Genomic DNA, 27,842 nt, shown 5'->3' on the forward strand with positions numbered 1-27,842 from the left:
CAACGAGTCTCGCACAACCCCCTCCCCTCCCCTATTTCTTCCCCCCCTCTCTCTCTTACTCCATCGGTTTAGGTACCCCACTCCGTTACAGCAGCAGCAGCGGTGGCGGCAGCGATGGATCATCTGTGCGTAGATCCCCGCGACGCTGCTGCCACCAAAATTGAGATGTGTGAAGTCCATAGTGCACCTGATACCCCTGTTGCCGTAGTAGCTGTGAACGAGGGAGCTGATGCGTCTTCCCCAGCGCTCGAAGAAGAGCAGGCAAGCGCAGACGAAGACGGTGGTAGCATCGGAGATGCCCTCTGCGAAGTGGAGGCTGAGGCTTCGATGTTTCTGCAAGCTTCTGCCGCCGAGCTAGCGCCGCTGCAGCTGAGCGCACTGACACGCAGAGTCGAGATCGCGCCGCTGAACGCCACGACGATTCTCTCGGGTGTGCCGGTGGTCTCAGCGGTGGATGAGGTTTACGTGCACGCACCGCCTAACGCCTACGCCACGTCGATGGCAGGTTACTCACAGAGCGCTGCCGCACCGGAAGACAACGCCGCGCCTGTGGGGTTGTGGATCTCGCCGGCAGAGACGAGGATTGACTTGACAGCAGCTGCTGAAGAAGGTGCCAGCCAGGAGCTGTATGATCGGCAACAACAGGAGCAGCTTCAGGTGGACGGCACCGCATCCCGCCCGCGCGAAGTACCAGTGACTGCGGCGGAGGTGAGCGACTCACAGGCGTGGGCGATCGACTTCGCACCTGCAAAGCGAATGCCGACCCGCAAGATGACGAAGAAGGAGAAGGATGCAATCAAGCGACTGCGAGTGCGCCGTCAGACCATGGGCGCGGACAGCGAGGGCAACACTGTTGTCCCAGTTGACGCCAGCGCGTTAACCGGGTCGCTCTCTTCGTCGCCGCTACAAGTGGTGCAGCTCGACACCCTCGCCTTGGACCGCGACGCACTTATTCCAGTGAATCTGAAGACGACACGAGCCGACCTCGAGGCACGGCTGGTACTTCGCCTGCCACGGCTGCTGTGTGTGAACAAACAGTACCCGCGCGCCTGCGGTATAGCCTCGCTGACATCCGTGTACAACTACCTGTACAGCTGGCTGGGCGAGAGCGCCGTCGGGACTAACCGTCCGCCACACTCGCAGGAGGAGATCATGTCAATTTTAGGCTTTGAGCCGCCGTTTGGCGAAATTGCGTGGGGGTCGTTTACCGGTAACGCCACGCTAATCCGCTGGTTCCACGCGCTGAACCGGCACTTCGGGGTGCGCGGGCGTGCATACATTCTGTACAAGGTCCACGGTAGCGGCAAGACGACGCACCTCTACAACAATAACACCGATGCGCTGGCAGCCGTGAAGGCGGCGCTGCGCGACCCGCACTGCGCCCTCATATACCATTGCCACAACCACTACATGGTGCCGATTGGCTACCAGGACATCCCGCTCGCGCAGGCGGACTTCCTGAAGCCGACCGTGGCCGAGTCCAGCTGTGACACGACCATCTTCATTGGGGAGGTTAGTCGTGGTCGGCACGAGGCGATGTACGCCCGCAAGTGGTCGCAGATTGTGAAGGACATCGAGTGCAAGTCGCCTTTTTTCTTTAACATCCGCCACCCCGAGCAGGGCGTGCAGCGGCGCGAGCCAAAGAAGAAATTATCCAAGGAAGGGGCGGACGAAGGTGCTGACGTCACTGTTCGTGCTGTGGCCGCCACCACTGCTACTACCACCGCGTCGGTGGCGGTGGCGGCCACAGCACAGATGAGGGATGCGGATGGGTTGCAGCAGCGACAGCAGAAGCGGCAGGCCCAAGAGCTACAGGGCGGGAACTCGAGCGAGGCACACAGCTCCGCTGAGACTATCCTTGTTGCACTGCCGAATGCCATTCCGCGCAGCGGTGCTACTGTGCTGCGCGGCATCAGCGATAACGATGTCGATGCTGACTTCCTTGACGATGCAGCGTCCAACACCAGCAGCGATACGATCGAGGTGATGGTCTTCGCCGCCACCCCCACACCACCACTGCCGCCAGCAGCGCCGTCATCATTTTTGCAGCAGCCGCTGCCGCACACTTCCTTATCCCCAGCGGTGTCCACCATGGCCGCTCTCAAGCCTGGCCTTGCTAAGTCGCCCGAGGATGTGGGTGACGGCTTGTCCATTGCCACAGTGATGCAGCTGCAGGCACTGGCAGAGAAAGTGGTGGCAGTTGCGCAGCCTGGTGTGAGCCATGAAAGGAACGTTAGTGTGTCTTCCGCAGCTCAGTCTGCACCACTGTCGCCCAGTGGCGCGGCCGGTGCTCCTCTTGCGAATAACGCCATGGCCTCGATGAACGAAGCCGTCAGCTCAGTGCCTGCGTCCTCGCCTCTACCAGCGTCGTCCTCGTCGCTGCCGCAACAGCAGCCGAAGCTTCGCACAGCCTATGCTGGTATGGATAGCGCAGCGGAGGCGTCCCGCTTTCCGCGGTCGTCGCCGTCGCCAGCTGGGCCGAAGAAGGAGCGTGGCAATTTGCACTGTATTATTTGCTTCCGCAATGACGAAGTGGAGCCGAATCTGGAGCGGTACGAGGACACCGCGTTATGGGTCGCCGGTACTGCCGCAGCGTCGCCACGGTCGTCGGTGTCCTCGCTGCCCCGTGGCGGTAGTTTTAGTAGTAATGAGGCCGACGTGTGACTTTGTTCGTCAATGCATGCCACATGTGCAGGGCTATCACCAGCCAACCGAGCGAGGACGTGCACGAGTGGGGTATGCGTGGTGGAAGGTGTGGGTGCGTATGTATACGCGTATTGTAGCTGCTTCTCCGAGGAGCTCTCTCTCTCTGTCTCGCTCTGCGCGCGTGCGTCTGCCACTGCTGGAATGCGCGTCTGTCGCGGCTGCATCTCTACACGCTCCCTTCGTTCTCTATCGATGCGCGGAAAGAAGAGGCGATGAGGGATGCCTCGCAACAATATTTTCAGTCTTTGAAATGGCCCCGATGTGGGGGCACCTCCCCACCCATAGCGATTCATTCATTGGTACGTGTGCGTGTGCGTTTGTGTGTGGACGCCTCCGTCGATTGTACAACCCCCTCCCTCCCCCCCCTCTCTCTCTCTCTGTCAGGAGGACATGATGGCTCCTACGCGCCGTTCAACTTTGTAGTCCTTTCCTCTACCTCGCCCCCCTCTTCCCCTCTCCTCTATGCCTCTACGCATATGTTTCAGATTTGCGCTGTTTTTACTTCACCCAGGAATCACAGCCACCTTCCATCATTATCCTCACCGCCACCCTCACGACCACTCTTGGCGCGTCTTCTGTGTCTACTGGGAAAGGGGGAAAGGGGGGAAGGGGGGAGGGATCCGTGCTTGATTGGGGCGGGGCGTGTATAACCCTGGTGGGTAGCCGCTACCAGCCTACTCGCATACTGGAGAGAGACACCCATGCACGCCAACTAGCGCACCGCTCTTCTTCCCCATTTTCTCTCTCTCTCTCTCCAGCCAGTCTTTGTCCGTACGAAAAGGGCCCTCTGTGTAATCGGCGTCTGCGTAGGAGACCGCCACCACCACCACCACCGCCACACACACACACACACGCGGACATTAGCAAACGCGACTGCTGACGATGAACAACGACCGTCGTCGCGAGGTGCGCCATGCACGCCGGTTGCGGCGTCACCAGCGTGGCGGGGCCGACAGCAATGATAGCCACGGGGTGCGCTCCCGCTCTGCAGCTGCTAGCGCCCACACTATTCCGCCACCACTCGGCGCCACACCGGGTGTGGTGATGGGCACAGGCGCAGCGGGATCTACAGCTAGCGGCCGCCGCACCACAGCTGTCACGATCCACGACGAGGCGCAGCGCCTTTCCGAGCGCATGCAGCAACAGCAGCAAGTAAAGAGCCGCGCGGATCAGATGCTGACGCAGCGCGAGACACTCATCCGAGAGCGGTACGCGCCAAACTCGATCACTGCCACAGCGCATGACCAGACGCAGCAGCAAGTCTCTGCCTACACCTTTGACAAGGATGACTTGCTGACCGGCCTAATCGGCGATAACAAGGCGAACTTCCTCAAGCTGGATCACGACCTGACGGAGGACCACGCGATCGCCACCCATAGGCTACACGCCTCTGTCTTTGCGCACGCGAACAGCTTCCTCCTCTTGTTCCGCGACGTCGACCGTGCCAGTGACCTCGTTGAGGCTCTCAAGGCCAACGTGCAGGGCACCAAGGCCGCAATCTCTGCTATCAGCAAGTACTCCTCCGCCAACATCGTGGTTGATGGAGAGACGTCTTCGACTGGCAAGCTGGCTGGCTTTGCCACTGCCCGCGTGCGCGGTGGTGATGCCGGGAATAGCAGCGTGTTCAGCACAGTGCTCGGCCGAACTGCTAGCGATGGCGATCCACGACGGTTTGCACGACCGAGTCTCGTTTCTCGCCGTGTTACACAGCGCTACGCCTCGGAAGGCAGCAGCGATATGACATGGCTGAACGACGCCGTCGTCGACCTCGGCTGGGGCACCGGAGGCGCTGCGAGTACCGACTCATCGGCCGCCGCCAGGTCCAGCCACGCCACAACGTGTGCTTCGACGATGCATCGCAGCGGTCTGGCAGATGAAGAGGAAGCGACGACAGGCGGTTGCGCGGATGCCATGACGACGAACACCGGCGCCTCTTACCCGACGACGCGCGGGTTGAATGTCTCCTCGGTGCGGCAATGGCGACACGTGATCGGCATGAGGGCCAACCTCACCACTAGGGACAGTACCGGTGACCGCGATGCTGCCGAGGGAGGATCTGCAGCGTCAGGGCGGCCTTTGCGCAGTGAGGTGAAGGACAATTCCCGCTCGTCGGCAGGGCCCACCGCCGCTGCCAGGTCGGAGAAGGAGGCCATCGACACCGCCGCCTTCGTGGGCATCCTGCGCGAGGAGGCGAATCAGCTCCTTACGGAGCGGCGCCACGTTGACGCAGCGGAGCTGCTGTACCGCCTTGCCGACGAGGCGACAGCGAAGGGGTGCGTGCCGTTCCTTCTGGACCTCGAGGCGGCCCTTGTCAGATGCGTCATCTCGAACGTTGTCAAGATACCGGTCACGCCCCTGTACGTTGAAAGCCTCCACGTGCCGCTGATCCAACTCCTCCTCCGGTTTGGCCGCTCTCGCAGCGCGGCCGCCGTGTACCTGACGATACATACGTCATGGCTGCAGAGCGAGGTGCAGAGGCTGCAGTCACGCGTGAACCCTCAGTACGCCAGCCTCATCGCCGTGGACTTCCTGGTGAGGACGACGCGGGCGATAGTGCGGCGGCAGCACACCCTGGGCCTTTCCCTCTCAGCAGCGCAGGCGTTCATGGAGGACGGGAGCGCCGGCACGGCTGAGGCGGCGGCGGTGAGCAAGACGGACGGAAAGCGACCTGTTGCTGGGGCCACCCGCCCCACCACCATCACTCGCAGTGGCGCCGTCGCAACGCAGAAACCTGGGCCACCGAGGGGAGCGGCTGCCGCTTCGCCAGGGACCTTGATCCCGCCGAACTCAGCTGCACTGCTGTGGGTACGCTGCAACGTGGAGCGCTTCGCGTGCGACGTACTGGCGACGCACCTGCTGAGCTTCGGCACTGGCACGGACGGTGGCGACCCAACTCGCATCCGCCAGGCGGCACAAATGATCGCACAAGCTTCGCGTGTAATGCAGACGCTCAGCACCGACGGATTCGCCGGCTGCGACACCCTCATCATGCGGCAGCTGACCCCAAGCCTAGTCATCCTGGAGGACGACTTCACGCGGCTGACCGGGGAGTTGGTGGAGCACGGGGGCCGGGCGATGATGGAGCAGGTGATCATGGGCAGCCTCGCCTTCTACGAGGCGAATCTGGAGAACACAGCGGCCATCGAAGCTGCTGTGGCCGCCCCACCGCCTACTGCCACCACGGCCTCAGACGCGACGACGGCGATCCCAAAGGGATCAACGGCGACAGAGACCCCGTCGCTGCTGCCGATGCCGGCACGGCCGGCGCTGCGAAGCATCCCGCCTCCCTATCACCCCTCCCGCTGTGATGACGTGGCCCGCAAGGTGCGTGTGCGTTGCCAAGAGCTGGTGCAGCTGATTCGCACCCTCCCACTCTCTGGACACTCGCTGCTGATCCAGCTGTTGCTGGCGCCTGCCTCGTCCTCTCTGTTCAAGAGCGCGGCCTCGGCAGGCGGCGCAGCACAGGGCGCGTCCTCGCCGGCGCCGGCCGACTTTTCTTCCAGCGCGACTGGCGGGGCAGCCGCCTACCCCACGGGTCGTGGCCGTGGCGCGACGGCGCTGCTCGGCAAGGCTGGCGCATCCTCCACAGTGCCGCCCCCCGCTTCACTCACCACAACCCCGCCGCCGCCGCTGTCGTCTGAGCGCTTTCGGTTTCTGCGCTATGCAAACGGCTGCTCCAGTACGCACGTGCGCTTGCTGCGATCCTTGTGCGGTTACGTGGCTGCGCTGACGGGGACGGACCAGCTGCCGGCGGAGGTCATGGCCTCTGCGGCGGCGCAGGAGCAGGAGGGCAGTAATTCGACCGCTGCTATGGCGATGCGGCTGCAACAGGCGGAGTGCATTGCGTACCTGCTCACGAGCGCGGTGGTGACGGAGTCGATCGATGTTGTGCTCTGCAACTTACTCTCGCGCATGATGGTGGTGCTTCTGCGCCAGCGTAAGGCGCTCGTGCGGTTTCTTTCGTCCGAGGCGTTTCTGACGAACCACCGCCGTGTCTTTCCCTCGGCGGCCTCCAAGTCGGCTGTGTCAGACGCGCCTCTCTTCTCCGACCCTGCCACGTCACCGGCGTGGGTGCTGGATAGCACACTCTGCCTTCTCTCCGACTTACTAGGCCTCGGTGCGTGGGTGTCGTTCTTTACCAGAGGCGGGGCGATGGCGCACATGCTGGTGGACGCGCAGTTCGACTTCCGTACGCAGCACCTCGAGCGTGTACAGCGGGAGGTCCCGCGGCTCGTGCAGGAGTGGATGTGTGCAGTGCTGCTGCTCAACGCCGATGTGACTCGTGCCAATGCCGTACTCGCCCTGCCGACGTCATCGGTGAAGGCTTTGGAGCCATCTAGGTCGCTCCTGGCACCGCAGCAAAGCGTCCTGTTCGGCTCCCGGCTGCAAGAGCGCGGTGATGGGTGGTCGACGAGGCTCTGGTCGAAGAGCAACGTCTCGTTTTCTGCAGTCGCAGCGACGACGGCAGCCACAACGGCGAAGAAAGTGAACAAGGCGGATGCAAACACGTCGGCCGTGCTGTTGTCTATTCCCGTCACGTCACCTTCTTCGGCCACGTCGCCGTCTGCAACGGCAGCTGACAAGAAGGCCGCCGCCACTCCCCCGTTGTTCGCTGGTGCCGGCGTACGAGAGGAGCGGGTGCTGAGCCTCATCATGACGCTCCTTGATCGCAAGTACTACACTCCCGCCGGCTACACGGTGCACCGCTGCGTCGTCGACTCGGCCAATGTGTCGTTCGACGGGAGTGCAAGCGCTGGGTTGAATGGCGTGTGGACTATTCGCAGTCAGTTGAGCAGCTACCCTGAGTTCCCGATCGGCGAGATGCGCGAGCACCGAGGTGACGAGGTGTTCCTGTTTCACTGGTGCGTGCAAGTCTCGCTGCACCTGCTCACCTTCTTCCAGGAGCGTCTTATCACGCCGAGCTACGTGATGAACCAGCGCGCCGCAGAGGCGCAGGGCAGCATGGCGTCCCTCCCTTTGAAGGGCTGCATCACGCCGCAGGAAAACACTGTACTCGCGGGGTGGTGCGCCGGCGGTGGCAACTACGTGACGGCTGTGGCACTGTTGCAGTTTTTGGTGATGCGGCTGCTGCGCGACGGCCTCTGCCGTGCCGACACGTGGTCGGCGGTGTACGGCTGCCCTGTGGCAGAGTGGCGCCGCGACGAGGCGGTGCTGCGGCAGCAACTCTTCTTCTTTTCTCTCTTTGCTTACCTCTGGGCGCCGCTGTTTACGGGCGGTCGCGCTCCGCGGGCGCGCGCAGCCGGCGCTGTCCGCACCGCTGTGGCCAGCTCGTCTCCGACCAAGGAGGACGCGCCGGTCAGTTCGTGGTTGGTGGACGGCCTCCCCTCGCTGGCGGTGCTGGAGTGGATGACCTGCGGTGGGGTACTTACCCCCTCGGCGAACGCGGATTCCGTCGCTGCAGCGATCACGTCTACCGCGCTCGCCACCATACCGGCCAGCCTCACCGCTGTGGATTTGTTGTTTTCTACCCCAGGCACCCTCCACATGGCATCAAGATATGGCGAGGGCACTGAGGTGGATGTTACGGGCGCCACTCATGCTGCAACTGGAGCTGGTGCCGCGTCATGGAGGGCTAAGGCGGGCGGCAGCGGTACTGCAGCGGGTCTGGCGTCGGCAGGTGCCTCACCGGCAGCGGCCACCAACGCGGTACTGGCGAGGCGCGAGCTCTTCGGGTCATGCGCCTCCTACATTCCAGATGGCCCGTTACGGGTGCTTCGACACTTTTTCGAGGTGCAGCTGGGCGAAAGCCGCGCCATTCCTGCCGTCACGTCAGATGTCATGCGTGTCCGCGTGGAGCGAGCCATGGCAGAGATTAACCTCCTTGACTTTGCCGGCACGTCGCTCGGCATGGACGACGACGAGAGCGAGGATGACGCCAGCTCATTGACGGCGACCCGCTCCTCCTCAGGCGCCGGCTCAGGGGATCGGAGGTCGCCAGCGCGTAAGGTGACCTTGAAGAACTTGCGCGACTTGATTGCCGTCTACACAGTGCCGCTTTCTTAGCCGCACAAACAGCGTCAATCGATTGCGCTGACGCTGTTTGTGTGGGCGCTGTATCCCCATAATGGCAGCCGCTTGCTCGTGTAGGTCTCGTTGCACCAGTGCTGTTTTTGCCCTTTTCGCTGTCCATTGCCTCGCTTTCGCCCAACGCACCAGTAGAGAGGCACCGCACCCCTCTTCCTTACGCAGAGGGTGCCGTTCGGGTGTGCCGCTGTCGGCGTTGCTTCTGCGCTGCGCCCTGGAATCTCGGAGCGCGTGTCCTCTTGCGGCTGCTCAGGCGTGGAGGGGGGAGGTGTGTGCTGGTCGGTGTGCGCGCCCTGCGTCGTCGCGGTTTTTCTCCCCCCTCCCCCGCGTTTCCCTCGCTTGGTTGTCCTCTGCCGCTGCGCCGCGCGAGGGGTGTCTCGCTCTGGGGGTTTGCTAGGTCGCGGCCGCGGGGGGAGGGGGATCCTGTACTTCGGCTAAGGCGTTCCCGCCCTGCCCAGGAAGGAAAGCGCCGCCCCGTCGAAACTACGGCGGCAGCGCTAGGCGGTGAGCACGGCGCGGCCACATGTTTCGCAACCGAGGCGTCTGGCAGCCGTGTTGGTAGTGTCTTTAAAATGGCAGCCTCCAACAAGTTTGTCGACAAAGCGATTTGCTGAGCGCATCTCGTCGAGGCAGAAAAACAACTGCTAAAGTGTACTTCTCTACCGACCGTGGTGGCTCCCGACGGTGGGGCAGGTGCCCCCGCTGCTCGGCTCGTTTTTAGGTTCTCTCGCTCGCACCAGGCACTCCACTTCGCTTCACCAACCGCTTGCCGGTTCCTTTTTCAGTTCTGCTCCTTCTTGCACCACCCATCAAGCCCAGCCCCCGCGCGATTTCACAAAAATTCAGACCTCACCACACCGCGTCACTTCAAAGGGCGCGAAGCATAAAAAAAAAAAAGAAACGATGAAGCGCGCTTGCATCACTACTCTTCCACGTGTGATTCTGCACTCCCTGGCAGAGCTGCAGGACGGCCTGAATGTAATGATCGACCCTTCCTGGCGCACTACTCGCTCGCTGGACAATTGGGCTCTTGCCATCACGATGGAGTCCGCGGAGCTGCTGGACTCCTATCCGTGGAAGTGGTGGAAGAACCTCAACGCCACGCCTGATTTGGAAAACGTCAAGATTGAGCTGGTCGACATCTTGCATTTCTCTCTTTCTGGCGCAATGCAGATGCGCTCCACCCCGGATGATGAGATCCCAGCTGTATCACTCAAACCCCTGAAGGAGGTCATGACAACGTTTCGACCAGCAAAGGAATGCGCGAGCGACCCGCACGATGTTGTGTTTTTTCCCCTCTCTGATACGCAGAACGCCATTGCGAGCTTCCGCAACGTCATCCAACTCGCAAACGCCTACCGCTTCGATGTCATTATTGAGAGCATAATTTACGCCGCCGAGGATCTTGGGATCAACCTGGTGGCCTACTACATTGCAAAGCACACCCTGAACTGTGTACGTCAGCTGGGCGGCTACAAGGACGGGTCTTATGTGAAGGTGAGCGATGGTGTTGAAGACAACGTACTTCTACACGGCTGCATTAAGGACGTCTCCCTCGAGGACGTTCTCGATGACCGCAAGTACATCGAGGCGTGGAACCGCATCATGAACCGCGTTTACGAGGCTTTCCAGGTTAAAGTATGTGACCGTAGGGATACAGAGAGCTGGTTTGCCCTCGCCAAGGACTACCAGCGAGGGATAGAGGCTTAAAGACTGGTGTGCTTCCCTGATCCTCCTGTTACCAACCGAGGGTCAACGTTCTCCAGGTCGAGGGCCAGGCGGTCGAAGGGGGCAGAGTTATCGATTTCGGTTTTCGGGGTGGGCCTTTCCTCTGTTCGCCTTGCGGCGCGAGGGCGTCTGCCGAAAGTAGGCGCTTTCCTCCTCTTGAGCGTGTCTCACTGCTGCGCTTGTCAGGGTCGCCGCATCGGGCAGAGGGGGGAGGAGGGAGGAGGGAGGAGGAGGAGGGGGTTCGTTGGGGCCGGTGCTGGCGGGCGGGGCTCATCGCTATGGAGTGGAAATGCACACCCTTTTTGCTTCATCCCACTCTTCCAGGACCGCATTTCTTTCGCGTGCCCGGGGGGGGGGGGGCAGCGAATCCGAGCGGAACTCAAGCGAACGCACCGGGAAGGGGGAAACACAGAGCGAGGCAGTCGGACAGACGTGTCCTTCCCAAAGCGTACGACGGGATGGCGCCAGAAGGAGAGATGTGACCCCTTTTCCTCGCTGTTTCTTGCTGGAAGGGTTTCGTGTGAGCTCTGCCCACGGTGCTTGGCACGTCAACAGGGTGCTTTCGAGGAGTGCCATTGTGTTCCCACGGGATTGCGGTTCACCGGCGTCCTCTCGTTTTCTACGGTTAGTGTATCGTCAATATGCCCCCAGCTGGCTCTTTTTCTTTCGCTCGTTAACGATGACACACACACACCCACACACATCCGCACGCACTCTTTCACCCACTAGCTGTGTTTCAACTGACTGCCGCTCAGGCCCCCCCACGGTGGTGCGTCAAATCCTGCGGCACGCTCTGAGCTATACCTTAACAGCGAACAGAAAGACCGTGACGGCTGCGTTGTTGCTCACTTCATCCCCGAGGAGAGCAGATTTGGTGGGAATGTCTTTGAAGGCTCATTGGCTCTTTTTCCCCAACAAACCTGCAGAATACGAGCAATACGCCCCTGCGCAGCCTTTGCGCGCGAGCAAAAAGAAGGTCATCATATTGCTTAGACGAGTGTGCCGAGTCTGCTCCTTCTCTGTTGCTGGAAAGTTTGCCTGGGCCACACCTAAGAGAACGCGTACGCCAACACGTACACCCGATTCCCCCCAAAAAAGATATCTTTCCTACACCTTTATTAGTTATGCCGACAACACCCAGGATGTGTTTGAATGGAGGTCGCAGCCCTTCGATGTGCCATGTCCCTCACCAGTGTTTCCACCTTGGCCGGAGACGGCCAAACAGTACCTGTGCCCATGTCCGGCTTCACTGCGCTCACCCATCTGCTATCTTTGTGCCGACCGTCACCACCACTTCCCCCCCCCCCCCCCCCATTTTTTCCTTCCCTGTTCTTCTTTGCTTGGGACAATCTGCTTCGCACGCCTCTACACGTGCGATAACGCGCTCTTCTCGCGCGCCTCTGTGCAATATGGCCTGCCCAACTGAAGCAGTGTTGTTTTTCACCATGGCTGCTGCTCCGAAGACCGCCAAGAAGGCTGCGCCGAAGGATGTGAAGGCGACCAAGGTTGTCAAGGTGACGACGCGGAAGTCCTACACCCGCCCGCAGTTCCGCCGCCCGCACACCTACCGCAGGCCAGCAATCGCAAAGCCGAGCAACCGCGTGACCGTGGAGTCGAAGGACATTACTGCCTTCAGTGTGATCCGCTACCCACTGACGACAGACAAGGCGATGAAGAAGATCGAGGAGAACAACACCCTGACCTTCATCGTGGATGCCTGCGCCAACAAGACCGAGATCAAGAAGGCGATGCGCAAGCTGTACCAGGTCAAGGCTGTGAAGGTCAACACCCTGATCCGCCCGGATGGTCTGAAGAAGGCGTACATCCGTCTGTCTGCGGCCCACGACGCTCTGGACACCGCCAACAAGATCGGTCTTGTCTAGTAAACGCAGAATTTGGCGGTGGTGCGGCTACTTTTGGGATTATTTTTTTATTCCCTTTTTTTTCAGTTCAACAAAAAAAATGAGGGGCAAGGCGCGCTCTGTGGCTCTCCAGAGGCGGACAACAGTTCTGTGAGAGGGGGCGCCCTGGCTCGTGTGCAACCCTTAGGGTTCACGGAGGTGTGACCAGCTGCAGGCATCGCGGTTTGCGTCGAGGGTGCACTGCTGTCTGCGTCTCGGAGCGTTGGGTTTTGCTTCTGTGAGGGCGTAGGAGGAAAGACGGTGCTTTGCAGTGCTGCTTTTCTTTTTCCGCGCTGCGGCTACGCCAAGTGAGCTGTGAGATGTTCCGCTTTGTGCCGACCGTCACCACCACTTCCCCCCCCCATTTTTTCCTTCCCTGTTCTTCTTTGCTTGGGACAATCTGCTTCGCACGCCTCTACACGTGCGATAACGCGCTCTTCTCGCGCGCCTCTGTGCAATATGGCCTGCCCAACTGAAGCAGTGTTGTTTTTCACCATGGCTGCTGCTCCGAAGACCGCCAAGAAGGCTGCGCCGAAGGATGTGAAGGCGACCAAGGTTGTCAAGGTGACGACGCGGAAGTCCTACACCCGCCCGCAGTTCCGCCGCCCGCACACCTACCGCAGGCCAGCAATCGCAAAGCCGAGCAACCGCGTGACCGTGGAGTCGAAGGACGTTACTGCCTTCAGTGTGATCCGCTACCCACTGACGACAGACAAGGCGATGAAGAAGATCGAGGAGAACAACACCCTGACCTTCATCGTGGATGCCTGCGCCAACAAGACCGAGATCAAGAAGGCGATGCGCAAGCTGTACCAGGTCAAGGCTGTGAAGGTCAACACCCTGATCCGCCCGGACGGTCTGAAGAAGGCGTACATCCGTCTGTCTGCGGCCCACGACGCTCTGGACACCGCCAACAAGATCGGTCTTGTCTAAGCACGTTCGTTGACATTCCCTCCAGCGACCAAAGGTGTGAGGTGTCGAGTCATGTGCCCCCCCCTCTCTCTCTCTCTCTCTCTCTCTCTCCATGCCTCGCCTCGAGCTCCCATCTCCTGTTGCGCTGCTGTGGGAGAGGCGCTCACTTCTCTCTCGTTTCTCATTTTTTGTACGCCTTTTCGTTTTTACATTTTTTAACCCCCCAAAAAAACAAACAAACGAGAAAAGCGCCCACATCGCCGATGGAAAAAAAAAAACATTTTAAAAAGAGGAGGCCGCCCGGCGCTCTGTTAGAGGGGCGGGGCAGGCGGGGAGGCACAGAGCACCTCCATTGCACGAGGAAAGAGGCTCGACAACCTCTTTCCTCGCAAGCACCGACACAAACCACCGCTTTTCCATCTCGTCAAGTGCCGGTGTGGCATAATGGCTGCCCGCTCTTCCCTCCCCCGATCCGCCCCACGATAAGTGTGAGTCGAGAAGGGGGGGGGGGAAGCACGGACGTGCCGCGTTGTTGCGTTGCTGGTGTGTGCACTTCAGCAGAGGCGGCATATATCGTCTGCCGGCAGATTTAGGACAGGGTGAAAACAAAACGCTTGAGGTGTTTCTCTTTCGATTGATGTGCAGCTTTCTGTATCATACGCGCGCCTGTTTCTCCATCCGCCTCCCCGTTGACCGCTCCTGTGCCCTCTCTCTTTCTCTCCCTCTGTCTTTTTACACCTTGGCGATACCCCCTCCTTGGGGCTGCACTGTGGGCCCCCTTCCCTCTCTCTCCCCCCACCAGCATGCGTCCTCTCCAATTCCCATCATATTTTCCTACGAGTTCCTGCTGCAAGCCAAAATTAATCGGACGCTGCGCTTTGTAGCTCCTCCCTTACGTGGGCATCACTTTAAAGCTAACAGGTGCTCATCTCTCGGAACAAGGAAGCTAAGCATCTTCTCCAACGAGCGCTTCGCATCGTTTTCAGAGATCCCACGCTCTCCGCGGAGCTGTTTGCCTGGCGCATCGTAGCTGTTCCCCACCTTCGCTTGTTGGCTGTGTAGCGCTTGAGTCAGCCTCTGCGGTATAGAGAGAGAGGGTGAAGAGGAAGGGAGGGAGGGAGGGCTTTCTTCGGCGAGGGATGCCGGGTTGTTTCGCTGCACCTCACGCGACACACCCACGCACCCACACACACGCAACGACGCGCCCAAAAAGTGGAGGAGGGCGGTGGGGCCCTCCTCGTTGCCCTCCTTTTGCTGACCAAAGTTCGATTGTTGGTCGCCTCGCTGTCGTTTTTCTGTTTTTTTTTTTTTTTTTTTTTTTTTTGGCGTCGCCTCGGCTGGGGGGCGCCCCTCTCCGTGAAAAAGGCGCAGCGAAGGGCCAAACCAAAACAACGAAAAACACGAAAGCGCGCAGGCGTTCCCAAGTCGCTCTTTTCTCTCCCTTTTCGCTTCCTCCTCTTTCACTTCTCTTGCTGAACTCATAGAGTAGATCGGTGCCTACACACACCTGCGGTCGTGCGTTGTGACTTAGATCATCACGCAACCTTCTCGCCCCCCTCCCCCCTCTTCTCTCCCCTGTGCGGGTCTTTTTCCGGGTGCTGCAGGGAGGCGTCGTACGGAGCGCTACTCTCCACTCGAAGAGGGAAGTGAGGGCGCACTACACGCACAGGATTAGAGCGAAACGGGCGCCTTATTCTACACGGTGTTGCCGTTTTGTTCTCTTCCAGCAATTTCTGCCGCCGTGATCCGCTTCCGCTCTCGCTATCTGTCATTCTTCGTGCTTGCGCGCTGTTGCGCTCCTCGTCGACGCAGTGCACAATGGAGTTAAGCAGACGTATTGCGCGCCTCCCCTGCTACCGGGGCGCACCAGCGGCGCGCGATGATGGGCTTACATCCTCTCCTGGTGTTTACGTCCTGTGCGAAGATCTCGCATTCTCTCCAGGTGGCGAGCACCCCTCGTGTGACGAAGCGGCGGTAGTCTCAAAGCTAAATAAGCTCACCTCCAAGTACGCCCAGTTCCAGCGCAATGTCGTAGGCTGCGTCTTCGCCATGACCAGCGGCGCCTCTGCTACTGCGCTGGAATCTGCGCCTGCAGTGCGCCACGCGTCCTCACGTTTCCCCAGCGAAGGACTAGACCCTTCGAGTGCTGCTGACAAGGGACGCATGACGACTGCAGGCCGGGTCGCAGCCAGCGCTACATCTGGATCCGCTGGATCGACCCCATCGGTGCCAGACTTGGAGTCGTACTGGATGGAGACCTCTCCGTTGCCCCCAACAGCGGTGCTGGCGGCGCTGTATGGTATGACGCCTCTACATGGGATTTCCTGGAGCAGCAGTAATCGAGGAGGCCCCGATGCCGGCACTGAGGAGAACTTGCACATTGTGACGACCGTGGATGCCGATAGACTCGGCAGCGCTCGTTCATCGACGTCTTCTCTTGAGCTTCAGTGGTCGCTTTGTGGGTGCGCTGCAGACTCCATAGCGGTGCAGGGGCGGTACCAGGTGACTTTCAGGGACGCGTTTGCCATGACGACGGTGGCCGCCCACATGGCGGCTGCCGGTGCTGACGGCGGCAGTAGTTGGCGAGGCGCCGTCTCGCTCGTGCCACCGCTGTCGTCATCAACCTCGTCGTACTCCCTCGCGCAGCAGCTGCGGCGGGTCTCTGCCCTGCTCGGTTTAGACAGTGAAGGGTCACCGCCGGAGGCGTTGGCGGCCGTGCCACCGTCCGCATCGTTGCTGGATTGGCCGGAAGAGTTCTTGTGGAATTTGCTGGTGTCGCTCTTATCCAGTCTTGCTCTTGTACACAGTGCCGGGCTTCACTTGTTTGGCCAAATGACCGCGGCTGATGTGCTGTGCGTTGCCTGCACGCCAACACTGCCACGACAGCTGGAGCAGACGTGGGCTGATGTTGCCGCAGCAACGGCAGCGGCTGCTGGTAAAGAGGATGTGAGGAGGACGGCATGCGGCACCGTCTCCAGCGGCAGGATGAATGACGACTGCGTGCCGACGCACAAGGAAGCGGATGCCATCTTCCGGCGCTTCTGCTCGATAGCTGTGCCTAGCGTGCTGTTGCCACAGGCGACCGTCACCGCCGCCACCCCGTGCCATCATGTCTTCTTCGTCCTTCATCCATCGCCCAAGCTGTTTCTACAGAAGGGTGATGACCGCGCGCATGTCCTGCGACAAAGCGTGCCAAGTCTTTCCGCAGCGCAGGAATCAAAGCAGACGACACCAGCGCAACAGACGCAACACCAGGCAGCGGACTTGGCGAGTGTGGGCCGCTTGATGAGCCTTTTGATGGAACTGCGAGCGCGGTGGCGTCAGCGTTGGCACGGGCATGCGGACACGGCTGCAGTGCCAAGCTCAGAGCTGGCGTTCCTAGTTCGAAAATTGAACGAATGCGGCGGGCCGAGCGCGAGCTCTGCAACGTCCACACAGAGCCCTACCGCTCTGCAGCTTCTGCAACTCCAGGCGCTGCGACTACGCACCGAGTCGTGGTACTACCGTCGCTTGGCTGAGGAAGCGTGCGATCGCCTGTCACTCGCGCGGCGGTGGCTGGAAAGCGCAGATGCCGGGCCGCTGCGCCCCTCGCTTGCAACGCTGTCGCACGCGAGGGACAGTGACACGGAAGGGCAAATGCGTGAGGCGCAGCTTACGGACCGTGAGGCCAAGTTAAATGTCGTGCTGGAGCTATACGGGCTCACACATGAGCACTTGGACGCGCTTAAGCTGTCACAGTTGCCCTCGGCTCAAGAGAGGACAAGCCTGGCAGCGCTTTCACCAGCGTTACAGTCGGATGCAGCGGCAGTGGGTGCCCCGGCAAAGTTGACGTCGAGCAACAGGGGCACTCACACCGCTGGCTGTGTGGGAGCAGATCAGCGAACGGCGCTGAAGGTGCGAAATGAGGACTCTCTTGACCGCCTACTCACCCAGACTCTACTCCAACAGCAGCACCACCTAGCAGGAACCGCGCCAACATTGGTTGCGGGCGTCACTGCAGAAGACGGGGCGACTCCAGCAAGCACCCGAGATGGTCGATATCTGAGTCCCCAAGTCACCACCGCCACTGCCTCCGTTGTACCTGCTACTACTGCTGGTGCTACCGATGGCGAAGTCTTGCTCGGCTTGTCTTCAGTTGCGCGTCGCACCACCGTGGATGACACACTCCTCCTCACACGTGCTGCTGCCCCGTCAATGGCGGCGGAGACATCGCCGGTGCCCCCCACACAGCGCCATCTGGACGTCGAGGGCATCCCTGAAGGCGACGTTGCGACACCCCCGACGGCGGCAGCAGCCGGTCATCATTTCAACGACGAGTCCCGCGTTACCGTGGTCGAGGTAGATCTGGATGCAGACGAAGATGATGGGCGTGGCATCAACGTAGCAAGCCAGGCGAGCGCAAGTCCGACGGCGATTCACGCTGCTTCTGCTGGAGTATTGGAAGGACGCGCAGCGTGGGCGGCAACGGTGACGTCGCCGTCTGCGCTGCTCTACTCCTCAACTGCTGCTATGACTCGGCAGGAGGCTCAGGGCTGGCCACAGCCGACCTCCCAGCAGCAACGACAGCAGCGCCAACTTTTCTCTCCCCCACTCCACACCTCCCCGTTCCTAGACATGCAGACTCCAATGCGCTCTCCTGCACTCCCCAACATGGGGTACCCAGATGGCTCCGCCGGTGGTACCGCAGCCTCCCCTGGCGCAGGCGTCAGCAGCGGCGGTGGTCGTAGCCACAGCAAGTACAGCGCATTGTCGCTCCTGCGCACGCCGCCGTCCGCCCGCCGCCGTGGCACCAGGCTGGGCACTGCTGCTGCGGTGGCAGCTGTAGGGACGAGGGCCGCACCGTCCTTCTTCCGCTCTCCATCGTCGCACTCGCCGGACAGCTATCGCTCCTCCACCAGACCGCACAGCGCTCCCACGACGGATGTGTTAGCCAGCGCCGCAGCGGTGCTCTCTCCCCACGTCACGACTGAGCGCACCCTTCCGCAGCAGCGTCAGCACCGACGCCGCTCAAGCTCTCGCGGTAGCGCCGGCGATAATAGCGGCGGCGCGTACGCGGGGGCCTTGGGTGGCCTCTCACCACCCACGGAGGGCTATCGTCAGCAGAGGAATGGTGACGCTGCAGCGTGGGCGCACCAACAGCTGACAGCGCTCGAGGAGATGCAGACGACGCTGAGAGCACAACAGCCGCCAACACCGCGTAGTCGTGCGTCAGCCGCAGCGGCGACCTGCAGCCGCAGTCCTGACGTGGCGGCGCTTGCGTGCGCGCGGTCCCCGGCAACCCCACTGCTTGCACCACGCGTTGCAGCGCGACGACATTCCTCGCCCACGGCCGCATCCTCGGAGGTGACACCGGTACGCGGCACAATGCCATCGTATTGCGGCGACCCCGCAGGGATGTGCCAGATGGAGAACGCTCACATGCACAGCAGTGACAGCCGCAGCGGAGCCCGCCACAGTGATGACTGGGGCGGCTCCACTAGCGCAGCTCGCGACTTTGGTGGCGTCGCTATTGCTGAGCGTCCTCGGGTGTTGCTGTCCTTCACCCCTCCATACAACATGTCGCTGACGTCGTCTCCCTCCATCTACCAGACTCCTGCAGAGACGATGACAGCCGCTGAAGGTGGTGCGAGGATTGCCTACGCAGCTGCCAAGTCCTCAGAAACACAGAGTGGCGCCGCTGGGCAGCACACACCACCAGCAGTGAAACACCCTACCACTACGAGGCTGTATGGAGGTGCATCCCACGAACCCGCCTCCTCTCTCTCACCGCCGACGCGGACAAAGATTGGCTGCGATGATGCTGTTACAGTCGCCAGACGAGGCAACAACAGCCGCAGCAGCGTCTCGAGTGTCTTTCACTCATCCGTCTTGTCAGCGAGCGGAGCTGTGGCACGTGGCAACAACGCAGCCGGCCTGCACCAGCGCAGTCCGCCACAACACACCACCTCGTCTCCCGCCATGGTGTCTACGGTGAGGTCGTCTGCGTCTGCTTTCGGTGCCTCCGCAGGGATATCGTCTCACGGTACGGGTGGCAGAAATGCCCACCGCCCTCTCAGCTCACGAACGGCGTCTGCGCACACCACCGGGCCCAGCGCAGGTGGTACGAACGCTCGAGGGACTGTGATGAGCACATCTAGTAGTCGTGCCAGCGGTAGCCATGGTGGCGGTGGAGGGCCACTCCAGCGGCCCGGCGATTCTTACTCGCCGTCAGCTTCGTGGGCATCCTTTGCCTATGCTGGTGCGTCGCGTACGAGTTCCACGACAGCAGTGGAGCTGTTGCGACGACTGCGCGCCAACACAGGGGCGTGATTGAGGAGAAGGGTTGGTGCGCGTCTGGGTGTTGGTGCTGCGTTCGTTCGTTCTTCTCCCGCGTGCATGGTTGCTGCTGCTGCTGCTGCGAGCGCCTGCCATATCTATGTTTGTAGTTAAACAGAGACCAAGCTTACTGTGCGTAGCGTGATCCTAGAAAGCGCCTCAGCACACGCCCGCTTGCCTGGGGATAACGTGTGGAGAAGTTGCCCCGGTCGAGAGATGAGTGGGTGGCGAGGAGAGAGGGCTTGGGGCCCCGCCGATGGGCCGTCCAAGTCCGTCTGCAACGGTGGTGCCGCCGTTGTATCCTCTGCCCCTCTCTCTTCGTCTGTTTCTCTCCAGAGCGTCATTGCCACCCCCCTTCTCCCTCACCTCATTTCACCTCACCTCACCTCACGGCGGATAGCCAAGCGAGCGAGACCCCCCACGAACACGCACAGACGCAGCGATCCACTCACCTGATAGAGACTCACACGCCACTCGATAGACTTTGCGTAAGAGACACATGTGTGTGTGTGTGACCACGTGAGGTGCGCCCCCATCATTGAGGTTGCCGCTGCGTGCGCTGTGAGCGAGAAGGTTAACACTAAGGACAGCGGTCCACCCGTAGCAGTGCCGTGCGCCTTCCGCCTCTCGTGGTGCCGACGAGGCGGAACTCCGGCCTCATCCTATATAGGGCACACACTCACACACACACATGCAGGAGCAGTATGTGCGTAAGGAATGCATGGCCATTGCTGGCCAGATGATCCTCATCACAACTGGCGATGTCACCACACGCATGAGCGCTAGCACAAACCACGGCAGCATCAGCGTGGCGGCGGCGGCGCGTGTGACTACCGCGCACCCTTCAGCGACACCAGGGGAGACCAAGGTAGTGACTGGTCTTGATGATCTGCAGCGTGCTTGCGATGCGGTGGTGCGGCACGCCATGACGCTCTACCGGCTATGTCGTCGCCCCGGTGGAAGCGCCATCGACATCGTCTGCGTTGGTGCGAGCAGAAGCGGCGGTGGCGCCGGAGCGGCGAGTGCGGCTGAGGAGGCCGCGTATTGCGTCTGCGCGGCAGTCATGGCTCTGGAGCCACAATTGTGGGCATCTCTGGTGCGACGAGCTCAGCTGCTACGTCCACGCAAGCCGAGCCTTCTCTTCGTCGCCCCTGTCGCTGTCCCACCGATTGTGGTGAGGGAGGTGGAGAGATTTTTCTGGCGAAGTCGGCATCTCATGAGCACCACCGCAGCCCCTACAGTAGTTACGAGCGGCACCTCCACTGCGGTCGCCCCACGCACTAGCGCCGCGTCGTCGCCCTCGGCTCGCGGAGAGGTAGGAGCAGTGGTACCAACTGCATCTGCTTCGTCCTCAGCCACCGCTACCGCCACCGTTGGCCTGCGGGCTCGGCAGGCGGAGGCTGTCGCTGCGTGTTTCTTCTTCAAGACCATGTCCGCAGCGGAGCGACTTCGACGCAGCGACGTCTTTGAGGTGCATGTTTGGCCACCTGAGGCTAGTCACGCTGTGGGGATGTCGGGTAAAGCAAACACCACCCTCACCACAGCAGCAGCAGCATCCGCCGTCACTGCGGTTGGCGCTCCGTCCGTAGAGGAAAACACTGATGTTGTCGTTTCATCTCCGATCAAACCCGCTGGCGCGGCTTCCAGGGCGCAAGCATGGACTGCAGGCCTTAGGAGACGAGAACGTCGGTCAGAGCATCTCGTCATGACACATGGTGCTGCTGCTCCTGCTACTCTGCTGGGTGACACCGGTCACCCCTTGCACACACGTCCGACCCAATCAGCAACTTCGCTGCTGCCGTCGTTCTCGTCTTCGGCATCGATGCTCTTCACCGATGGTTTGGATGACTGGGGTGGCTGGCAGGCAGGTGGCAGCACTCGCACGAATCTCCTACCGCCCTCGAGTACGCGCAGGTCCGGTGGCGTGGACGGCGCCAAGTATGTTGCGGGAGTCGGTGGCTGGCCAAACGGGAGCAGCTCACGGAGTCGGGATTCGAGCCCAGGCGACGGCGACACCAGCGCGGGAAAGTTGCAAGGCCGCTATCCAGCGGCTGGCGAAGGCGGTTGTCCACGAGATCAGCAAGCAGCCGACACCACGGCTGTGCTTACACGACTGTACGCGTTAGCGCTGTCGACAGAGGAACCAGCCGCTGATGCGCTTCTCAATGCCGAGGCCGCCATGCAGCAGCAGCAGCAGGTCAGTGGTGGTAGCGATCAGCATGGATTCGGCGGTGCGGTTGTCTCTGCAAAGGGTTCCCACGCCCCCTTCTTAGCTGCTGCCTCTCCGGTCATGCTCACGTCGGACAGCGGCCTGAGTCTCGTTGCTCTCGGCGCCTCCGTCCTGCACGCATGCGAGGCGCAGCACTGGGGTCGGCTTCAGTCGCTGGTGCGGTACCCATTGCTGTTCCGGGCCATTCCAGCTCCTGCCGAGGTGAGCGTCACTGTCACGCGCGCAGATGGTGATGAGGCGCTCAAGGTTGAAGCGATGGCGCGCATGAGTGGTGCCTTAGGTATGACCTACACCATCCCCGCCACTATCTTGTCGCCGACTTCGGCAGCGCCACCTGGCTCGACTGCAGGCAGCTGCGACGCCACCTCTCCCTCTTCTGCTTCTCTTTTCGCGTACATGTCTTCTCTGTATGGCGCTGCCGGCTCCATCTTCAGCCCAGCGCGTCTGCGCACGTCGTCGCCGCCGCTGCTGCTCCCCCCTCCACCGAGCCTCGTCACGGATACATTTTTATGGACTCGGCTGCTGATCTGCAGTGCGTGGCTTCTCGTCTATGCTGACGGCCTCGTCGGTCACGACGACCAAGTAGCGAGTTTGGAGCAGGCACAGCCTGTCACTGACGGCAGAGGTCACAATGGTGGGGTGTGGCCCCGAGTACGCCCCACTCCAGCTGTGCGGGCCATCGTCGCCTACTGCGTTGCGGTCGTGCGCGAGGCTCGCGCGATGAGCGCCGGTGTGGCTGCCACTGCCCGCTCAGGCCACGGCAGTCTTCGTAGCGCCGTTTGCTGTCCTGTGTGCGATGACCTGGTCAAGGAGCAGCGGCCAGTGCTGTGGTGGTCAACGCTACGTGACGACCGTGCGTTTCTGCGAGCGCGTGTGCGAGCTGTGCTGGTGAACAACGCCACTGACAGTGATGAGGCGGATATTGCGGCTGCCCTGGCAGATCATCTTGCCGGCGAAGGCCGTGGCCGCCGATATGCGACGCCATTGCTGAGTGGCTCTGAAGGGACACCGTGTCGTATAGCCGCGCTGCAGCAGCGCTGGGGAGCGTACATAATGCGGGGTGACACGTCAGCGACTGCTTCCTGCGCCGCCGCCACTGCTGCCACACGCCGTGGGGCAGAGGGTGCATCCGTTAGCGCTGACTCGGTTGACGCTGATGCAGACTTGCGAAAGGGCGGTGCTGCCGCTGCTGATGTACGTGACCCAGCTGGTAACGACGTGGAGGAGGAGGTGGCGGAGGCAGCAGAGACGCTGTGGAGGGCGCTCACGCAGCGTGTCGCGGCCGCCACGGACCTCTGTGTCTTTCTCTCGGCTCACCCGACCGAGTTCGCCACCTCTAATTCACTTGCGGCAGCGTCAGCGAAAGTTGGTCGCCCGAAGCATCCTCGAGCCGAGGACGATGAGGACGCTGCGTCACAAGTTATTCACCGCCATCGGTGGCAGGAAATGCATCGCCACCGCCAGCACGCAGTCGGGTCTGACGACAGTGACGACGGACGCATGGCGGAAGAGGGAGCCGTGGTGTCGAGTCGCCACCACCCGCGCCGACGACTGAGTGGAGTGCAGCACGGTAACCCATCGCCCCACTCTCCTGGCTCCGACGACGGTGAGTGGGGCGATGGGTGCCGCTCTCGTGCGAAAAACACCTCGCGTGCCAGCGCCGCGCTGCAGGGGAGTCGACACGCGGTGGAGGAGGCCGAGGAGTGGAGTCGGTTACTGAGCCGATGTGGCTGGGTGAACGCGGCCCCACCGTCTGGCTCGACCTCCTCGTCCATTTATGCGGAATGGGCGTCGTCACTGTTCTTGCCGTCGGCTACGCCGACACCGCAGCAGGCGGCCACGTTGCGTCGCCGACTCTCGCGCTACAACCTCACGGACGTTGTGCGCAAGCTAGTGCTTGGCCGCGGAGGCGGCTGGTTGCGTTATGCGCGGTTACTCTTTGGCGACGATGTGTGCACCGACTATCCCGCATCACCGCTCTCTTGTCCACCGCCAGTCGTGCACGTAGGCGCTGCCTCCCCTAACGATCTTCGTGCACCGCCAACGATACCACCGCCAGCACCAAGCTCCAATCTGCGGCCCCGAGCGCCGTCTCTCTCGCTGCTGGAAGAGGCAGAGTCCGGCGCTGATGGCGAGTTTGTACCACACGCGCATGCGAGCCCGTGTGCAAAACGCATATTGTCTCCCGTGCGGCGGGTAATCGATGCAGGGCCAACAACTCCGCACTGTTCTTCAGGCCTCATGCCACCTTCACCGTTGCCTTGCGATGCAACTGCCACCAATGAGGACGCGGATGTGGGCAGGACCATTACTGCAGAGCGATGGCCAACAACACCCATCGGTAAGGAAAAGCTGCCGTCCATCCCGTTGCTTGTCTCGCCGCTGGTGCGGCGGCACAAGATGGCTGCTGCTGCTGCCGACTCACCACCGCCACCGTCGCTGGCAGGTACGGCTGCTCATGAGACAAGCGCAGTGCTCCATTGCGCTCCCGATGGCGGCGCGTCATCTGCGCAGCGGTCGGATGCATCGTCGAGTGCGTCTGTCTCAGTGCCTCTAGAGCAGCTTCGTTCTCAGCAGGCTGCCTTGTACGCTCTGCTGCGCTTCCGACCACGTCTGCCGCCTTTGCGAGAGGAGGACGCCGTGCTAGAGTGCGCCTCGTGCTTCTCGCTCTTCCATCAGGAGTGCATCGCGCCGGTGCAGCTGAGCTTCATGGGGCAGGCGTTTCTCTGCCACACGTGCCGCCTACGCTGGGCACGGGCCTACGCGGCAGCTGGATGTGGGCTCTTGCATCAAGTGCCAGAGCGACGCCATGATGCGCGGATGGCGGGTGGCGGCTGTGCACCTGATCAGCATTAATGACGCTTGAGTGTGGAGAGGGAAGTGTTTGCGATGCTTCGTGAAGCTGCACACTGCGCTGAGCAATACACCGGAGAACAGAGGCGCATCGGCAGTGCCTGACTTACTTCATCTCACAGGGGGCCCACCGCGGGGTGCGAAGCAGCCGTAGGCACGCGGCACAGCAATGCACAGGCCCAGTCAGCTGAGCACGATGCCAGACTCAAACTCTGATCACCCCCGCCTCGCACGTCGCCTCGCAGCCGCTCCCACTGCGCCGGTCGCCGCGTGGCGCACATCCTCGTCGGGGTGGCGTTCGGGCCCCTCCCTCCCCACCACCACGCCACTGGGCAGCCAGGGGGCCGGGTGGGATACAGTCGAGTCAGCATGGCGCCGTGCCCATCAGGTGGATACCGCGCGCACTGCGGCGCGTGTGTCCCTCTTGTCATCAGGGATGGCGCAAGAGAAGGAAGGAAAGGCCCACAAGAGACGGAGCAGGCGAGAGCTGTGGCTGGAGGACACCCATGGGCGCAGCATCGACTCGCTTCTTAGCCCCCTCAAGTCTGTCCGTCCGTCTCCCTCTCTCTCTCCTGTTCCACTTCTGCAGCCTCGCTAGCACTGTTCATACTCGTTAATACCCCCTCTCTCGTCACGAGCCTTTTTTGAACCCGTTCTGTGTCCATGTGGAGTTTGACAGAACACGCGTGCCTCACTTTCGATGGGCACTCCGATGCAGGGCGGCGCCCTTTAGTCACGCGCACCACTGGCCGTGCTGATGTGTTCTTACACGCCATTTGCGTGATTTATCGCACCGCGCACTGCTCGCCGATATCGCATCGGCATGTGAATACGCCATTTCTACACCCCCCCGGCTTCCACCACCGCACAGAACGTGTTCAGTGCTGCTCACTCTGCTGTTCCGTGAGCTCGGCGGCAGTTCTCACGACATGCGACGCCCACCTTGGGCAACTCTCGGCTATACCGCTCTCCCTCTTCCCCATTTCGCTCTTCTTCACCTCGGAAGCGCTGCTGCTCGTCTCTTTCCATCGTGTGTCCCTCCCGGGTCGTCTTGTAAAGGCGCGTGCTGCGTGTAGCGACATCGCAGTTTTCTTCCTTCAGTTTTCATGACCTGACGGAGGTACTCCAACTCCAGCACAAGCCCGAAGGCCCATGCACATGTTTGCTAAACCTTTCGCTCTGTGCTCTGCCGGCGCGCCGCGCCGCACTGCTGGCGCAACGGCTGGTGCCGCTTCGATGCTCGCATCGGCAGCGGCCGTGGCCGGGTCTCGTTGCACCCACACGAGGGCAACTCATCCACTGGACCTTCTTCACCGTCAGAACTATCGTGCGCGCCAAGTGGCCGAGGGGCTGTCGCCAAGCAGCGACCTGCTTGCTACGCTTCCCTGCAGCACACCCATGTCGCTGTGCAGTTGCGGCTGCCCGCACCCGACGAGGCCGACGCTGGGCGTGCCATGCATGTCCTTCTACACTACCCCGGAGCTGCTGCGCGACCGTAGCTTGTCGAAGTCCCCGGCGACTGAAACTCAGGTAAAGGAAGAACTCGCCAGCCTTGTTGGCGGCCGCCTTGTTCGGTCTGTGCAACGTGAGCAGCCGCCGCGTGGTAGCGGTATCCAGCCATTACTGGACTACAACAAGCACTGGGCCGGCGAGATCGTGCGGCTGAACCCGGACTACTTCGTGGAGCTTGCGAAGCAGCAGAAGCCGCAGTACCTGTGGATGGGCTGCAGCGACAGCCGCGTGCCCGCGAATGAAATTGTCGGCCTCTACCCTGGCGACATTTTTGTTCACCGCAACATCGCGAACATCGTATGCAACAGCGACCTCAACGCTCTCGCCGTCATCCAGTACGCGATCGAGTGCCTGAAGGTGGAGCACGTGATCGTATCGGGGCATTACAAGTGTGGTGGTGTAACGGCAGCCCTGCACGAGGACCGCGTGGGTCTTGCTGATCATTGGATTCTGCATGTGTCGGCAGTGAAGAAGCGCCACTGGCGGCGCATGCTCGCTGACCTTCCTATGCGCAACCACCTTGACGCCCTGTGCGAGCTGAATGTTCTGGCACAGGTGGAGCACGTCGTGGAGACCCACCTGGTCCAGCGTGTGTGGACACAGCAGAACGCTGAGGATGCCGCGGCGCAGCGCGAGAACCGCCCGTCGCGCAATAGACCTGTGGACGAGGTAGAGATCCATGGCTGGGTGTACGGGCTGGAGGATGGCTTGATTCGGCCGTTGCTGACGCTGAATCGCCGATCAAGCGTAGAGAAGGAGCTTCACAAGGCGGCTGATGCTCTCTTTTGGCGCTACGGGCAGCTGTAGACCCCTCGCCGCGTGCGCGTGCGTCTGCCGTCCTGCTCCGGGACGTGGCACAGGCACGTGTTGGCGAAAAGGAGCAGAAGGAGGGCAAAAGAGGAGGAAAAGCCCGGAAATTGTCGCCGGGTAGGAGGGAGGCATGGCGGTCATGGATGGGTGAAGAGGCTAGCTTTCGTGAGGACGGGTGCGCGTTGGCGAGAGGGAGGGAAGCCGCGGTGTCGCCAGATACAACGATGTGGCGTATAAGCCACACACAAGGCCCTTTCTCCCTTTCTCGCTCTGCTGCCAGTACACGTGTGCGTGGCTGGTGTGCCGGTCAGCTGGCGTGACCTCTTTGGCGCTTTCTATACCGCACTCTTTTCACATTCCCCCTCATTCGCCTGTCGCGGCTGTGCTGAGCGGCATTTGGCTTCTTCGCGTTTCCTCTCTTGCACCCTCTTACCTCTGCATGACTATCCTAATGCGTCGGTGTGAGTCTCTGATCTGTCTCTCTCACGTTTGCTCAGCACCCTAGTCAGCACCGCACCTCACCTTCCCACATCCCCCGCTGGTTCAGATGCCAAACAATCCCCTTCTCGGCTAGCCTCCACTCCCTCTCTCTCTCCCTACTCCGTGGGTGTGGCTAAAACGCTCCTGCTCCCCACCCTCCTGACTCTTCCGCAGGCTCTCCTAGCACGAATCCACGCTGCTGTGCCTAGGCCTTCCCCTTCACCTCATTCTTGTTGTGTGCGTGTGTGTGTGGTCGTCTTTCGCCGCTGCGCTCACCTGATGTGGGCGCGTATTGTCATTGTCATTGTTCTGTTGTTCTCTCCCCCAACGTGTCCTCCCTGCGGAGCTTC

The 27,842-nt window shown here is 61.4% G+C and overlaps 8 protein-coding genes across 8 annotated transcripts; all 8 read left to right on the forward strand.

The window, feature by feature from the left end:
• Nucleotides 1-114: 114 nt before the first annotated feature.
• LBRM_06_0550 (conserved hypothetical protein) lies at nt 115-2,664 on the forward strand (the record flags this gene model as incomplete). The annotated part of the gene is made up of 1 exon (XM_001561939.2): nt 115-2,664. The coding sequence occupies one exon, from the start codon at nt 115-117 to the stop codon at nt 2,662-2,664; it is 2,550 nt and encodes an 849-aa protein (XP_001561989.2).
• A 924-nt stretch (nt 2,665-3,588) lies between these two features.
• On the forward strand, nt 3,589-8,730 carry LBRM_06_0560 (conserved hypothetical protein; the record flags this gene model as incomplete). Its single annotated transcript, XM_001561940.2, has 1 exon — nt 3,589-8,730. The coding sequence occupies one exon, from the start codon at nt 3,589-3,591 to the stop codon at nt 8,728-8,730; it is 5,142 nt and encodes a 1,713-aa protein (XP_001561990.2).
• A 924-nt stretch (nt 8,731-9,654) lies between these two features.
• LBRM_06_0570 (putative deoxyuridine triphosphatase) lies at nt 9,655-10,461 on the forward strand (the record flags this gene model as incomplete). Its single annotated transcript, XM_001561941.1, has 1 exon — nt 9,655-10,461. The coding sequence occupies one exon, from the start codon at nt 9,655-9,657 to the stop codon at nt 10,459-10,461; it is 807 nt and encodes a 268-aa protein (XP_001561991.1).
• A 1,427-nt stretch (nt 10,462-11,888) lies between these two features.
• LBRM_06_0580 (putative 60S ribosomal protein L23a) lies at nt 11,889-12,362 on the forward strand (the record flags this gene model as incomplete). Its single annotated transcript, XM_001561942.1, has 1 exon — nt 11,889-12,362. The coding sequence occupies one exon, from the start codon at nt 11,889-11,891 to the stop codon at nt 12,360-12,362; it is 474 nt and encodes a 157-aa protein (XP_001561992.1).
• A 477-nt stretch (nt 12,363-12,839) lies between these two features.
• Nucleotides 12,840-13,313, forward strand: LBRM_06_0590 (putative 60S ribosomal protein L23a; the record flags this gene model as incomplete). The annotated part of the gene is made up of 1 exon (XM_001561943.1): nt 12,840-13,313. One exon carries the CDS (start codon nt 12,840-12,842, stop codon nt 13,311-13,313), a length of 474 nt encoding a protein of 157 aa, XP_001561993.1.
• Nucleotides 13,314-15,110: 1,797 nt separating this feature from the next.
• On the forward strand, nt 15,111-19,601 carry LBRM_06_0600 (conserved hypothetical protein; the record flags this gene model as incomplete). The annotated part of the gene is made up of 1 exon (XM_001561944.2): nt 15,111-19,601. One exon carries the CDS (start codon nt 15,111-15,113, stop codon nt 19,599-19,601), a length of 4,491 nt encoding a protein of 1,496 aa, XP_001561994.2.
• Nucleotides 19,602-20,328: 727 nt separating this feature from the next.
• LBRM_06_0610 (conserved hypothetical protein) lies at nt 20,329-24,693 on the forward strand (the record flags this gene model as incomplete). Its single annotated transcript, XM_001561945.2, has 1 exon — nt 20,329-24,693. One exon carries the CDS (start codon nt 20,329-20,331, stop codon nt 24,691-24,693), a length of 4,365 nt encoding a protein of 1,454 aa, XP_001561995.2.
• A 1,149-nt stretch (nt 24,694-25,842) lies between these two features.
• On the forward strand, nt 25,843-27,009 carry LBRM_06_0620 (putative carbonic anhydrase family protein; the record flags this gene model as incomplete). The annotated part of the gene is made up of 1 exon (XM_001561946.1): nt 25,843-27,009. The coding sequence occupies one exon, from the start codon at nt 25,843-25,845 to the stop codon at nt 27,007-27,009; it is 1,167 nt and encodes a 388-aa protein (XP_001561996.1).
• Between the last annotated feature and the right edge of the window lie 833 nt (nt 27,010-27,842).

The sequence above is a fragment of the Leishmania braziliensis genome, chromosome 6 (assembly GCF_000002845.2).
Source record: "Leishmania braziliensis MHOM/BR/75/M2904 complete genome, chromosome 6".
NCBI lineage: Eukaryota > Euglenozoa > Kinetoplastea > Trypanosomatida > Trypanosomatidae > Leishmania > Leishmania braziliensis.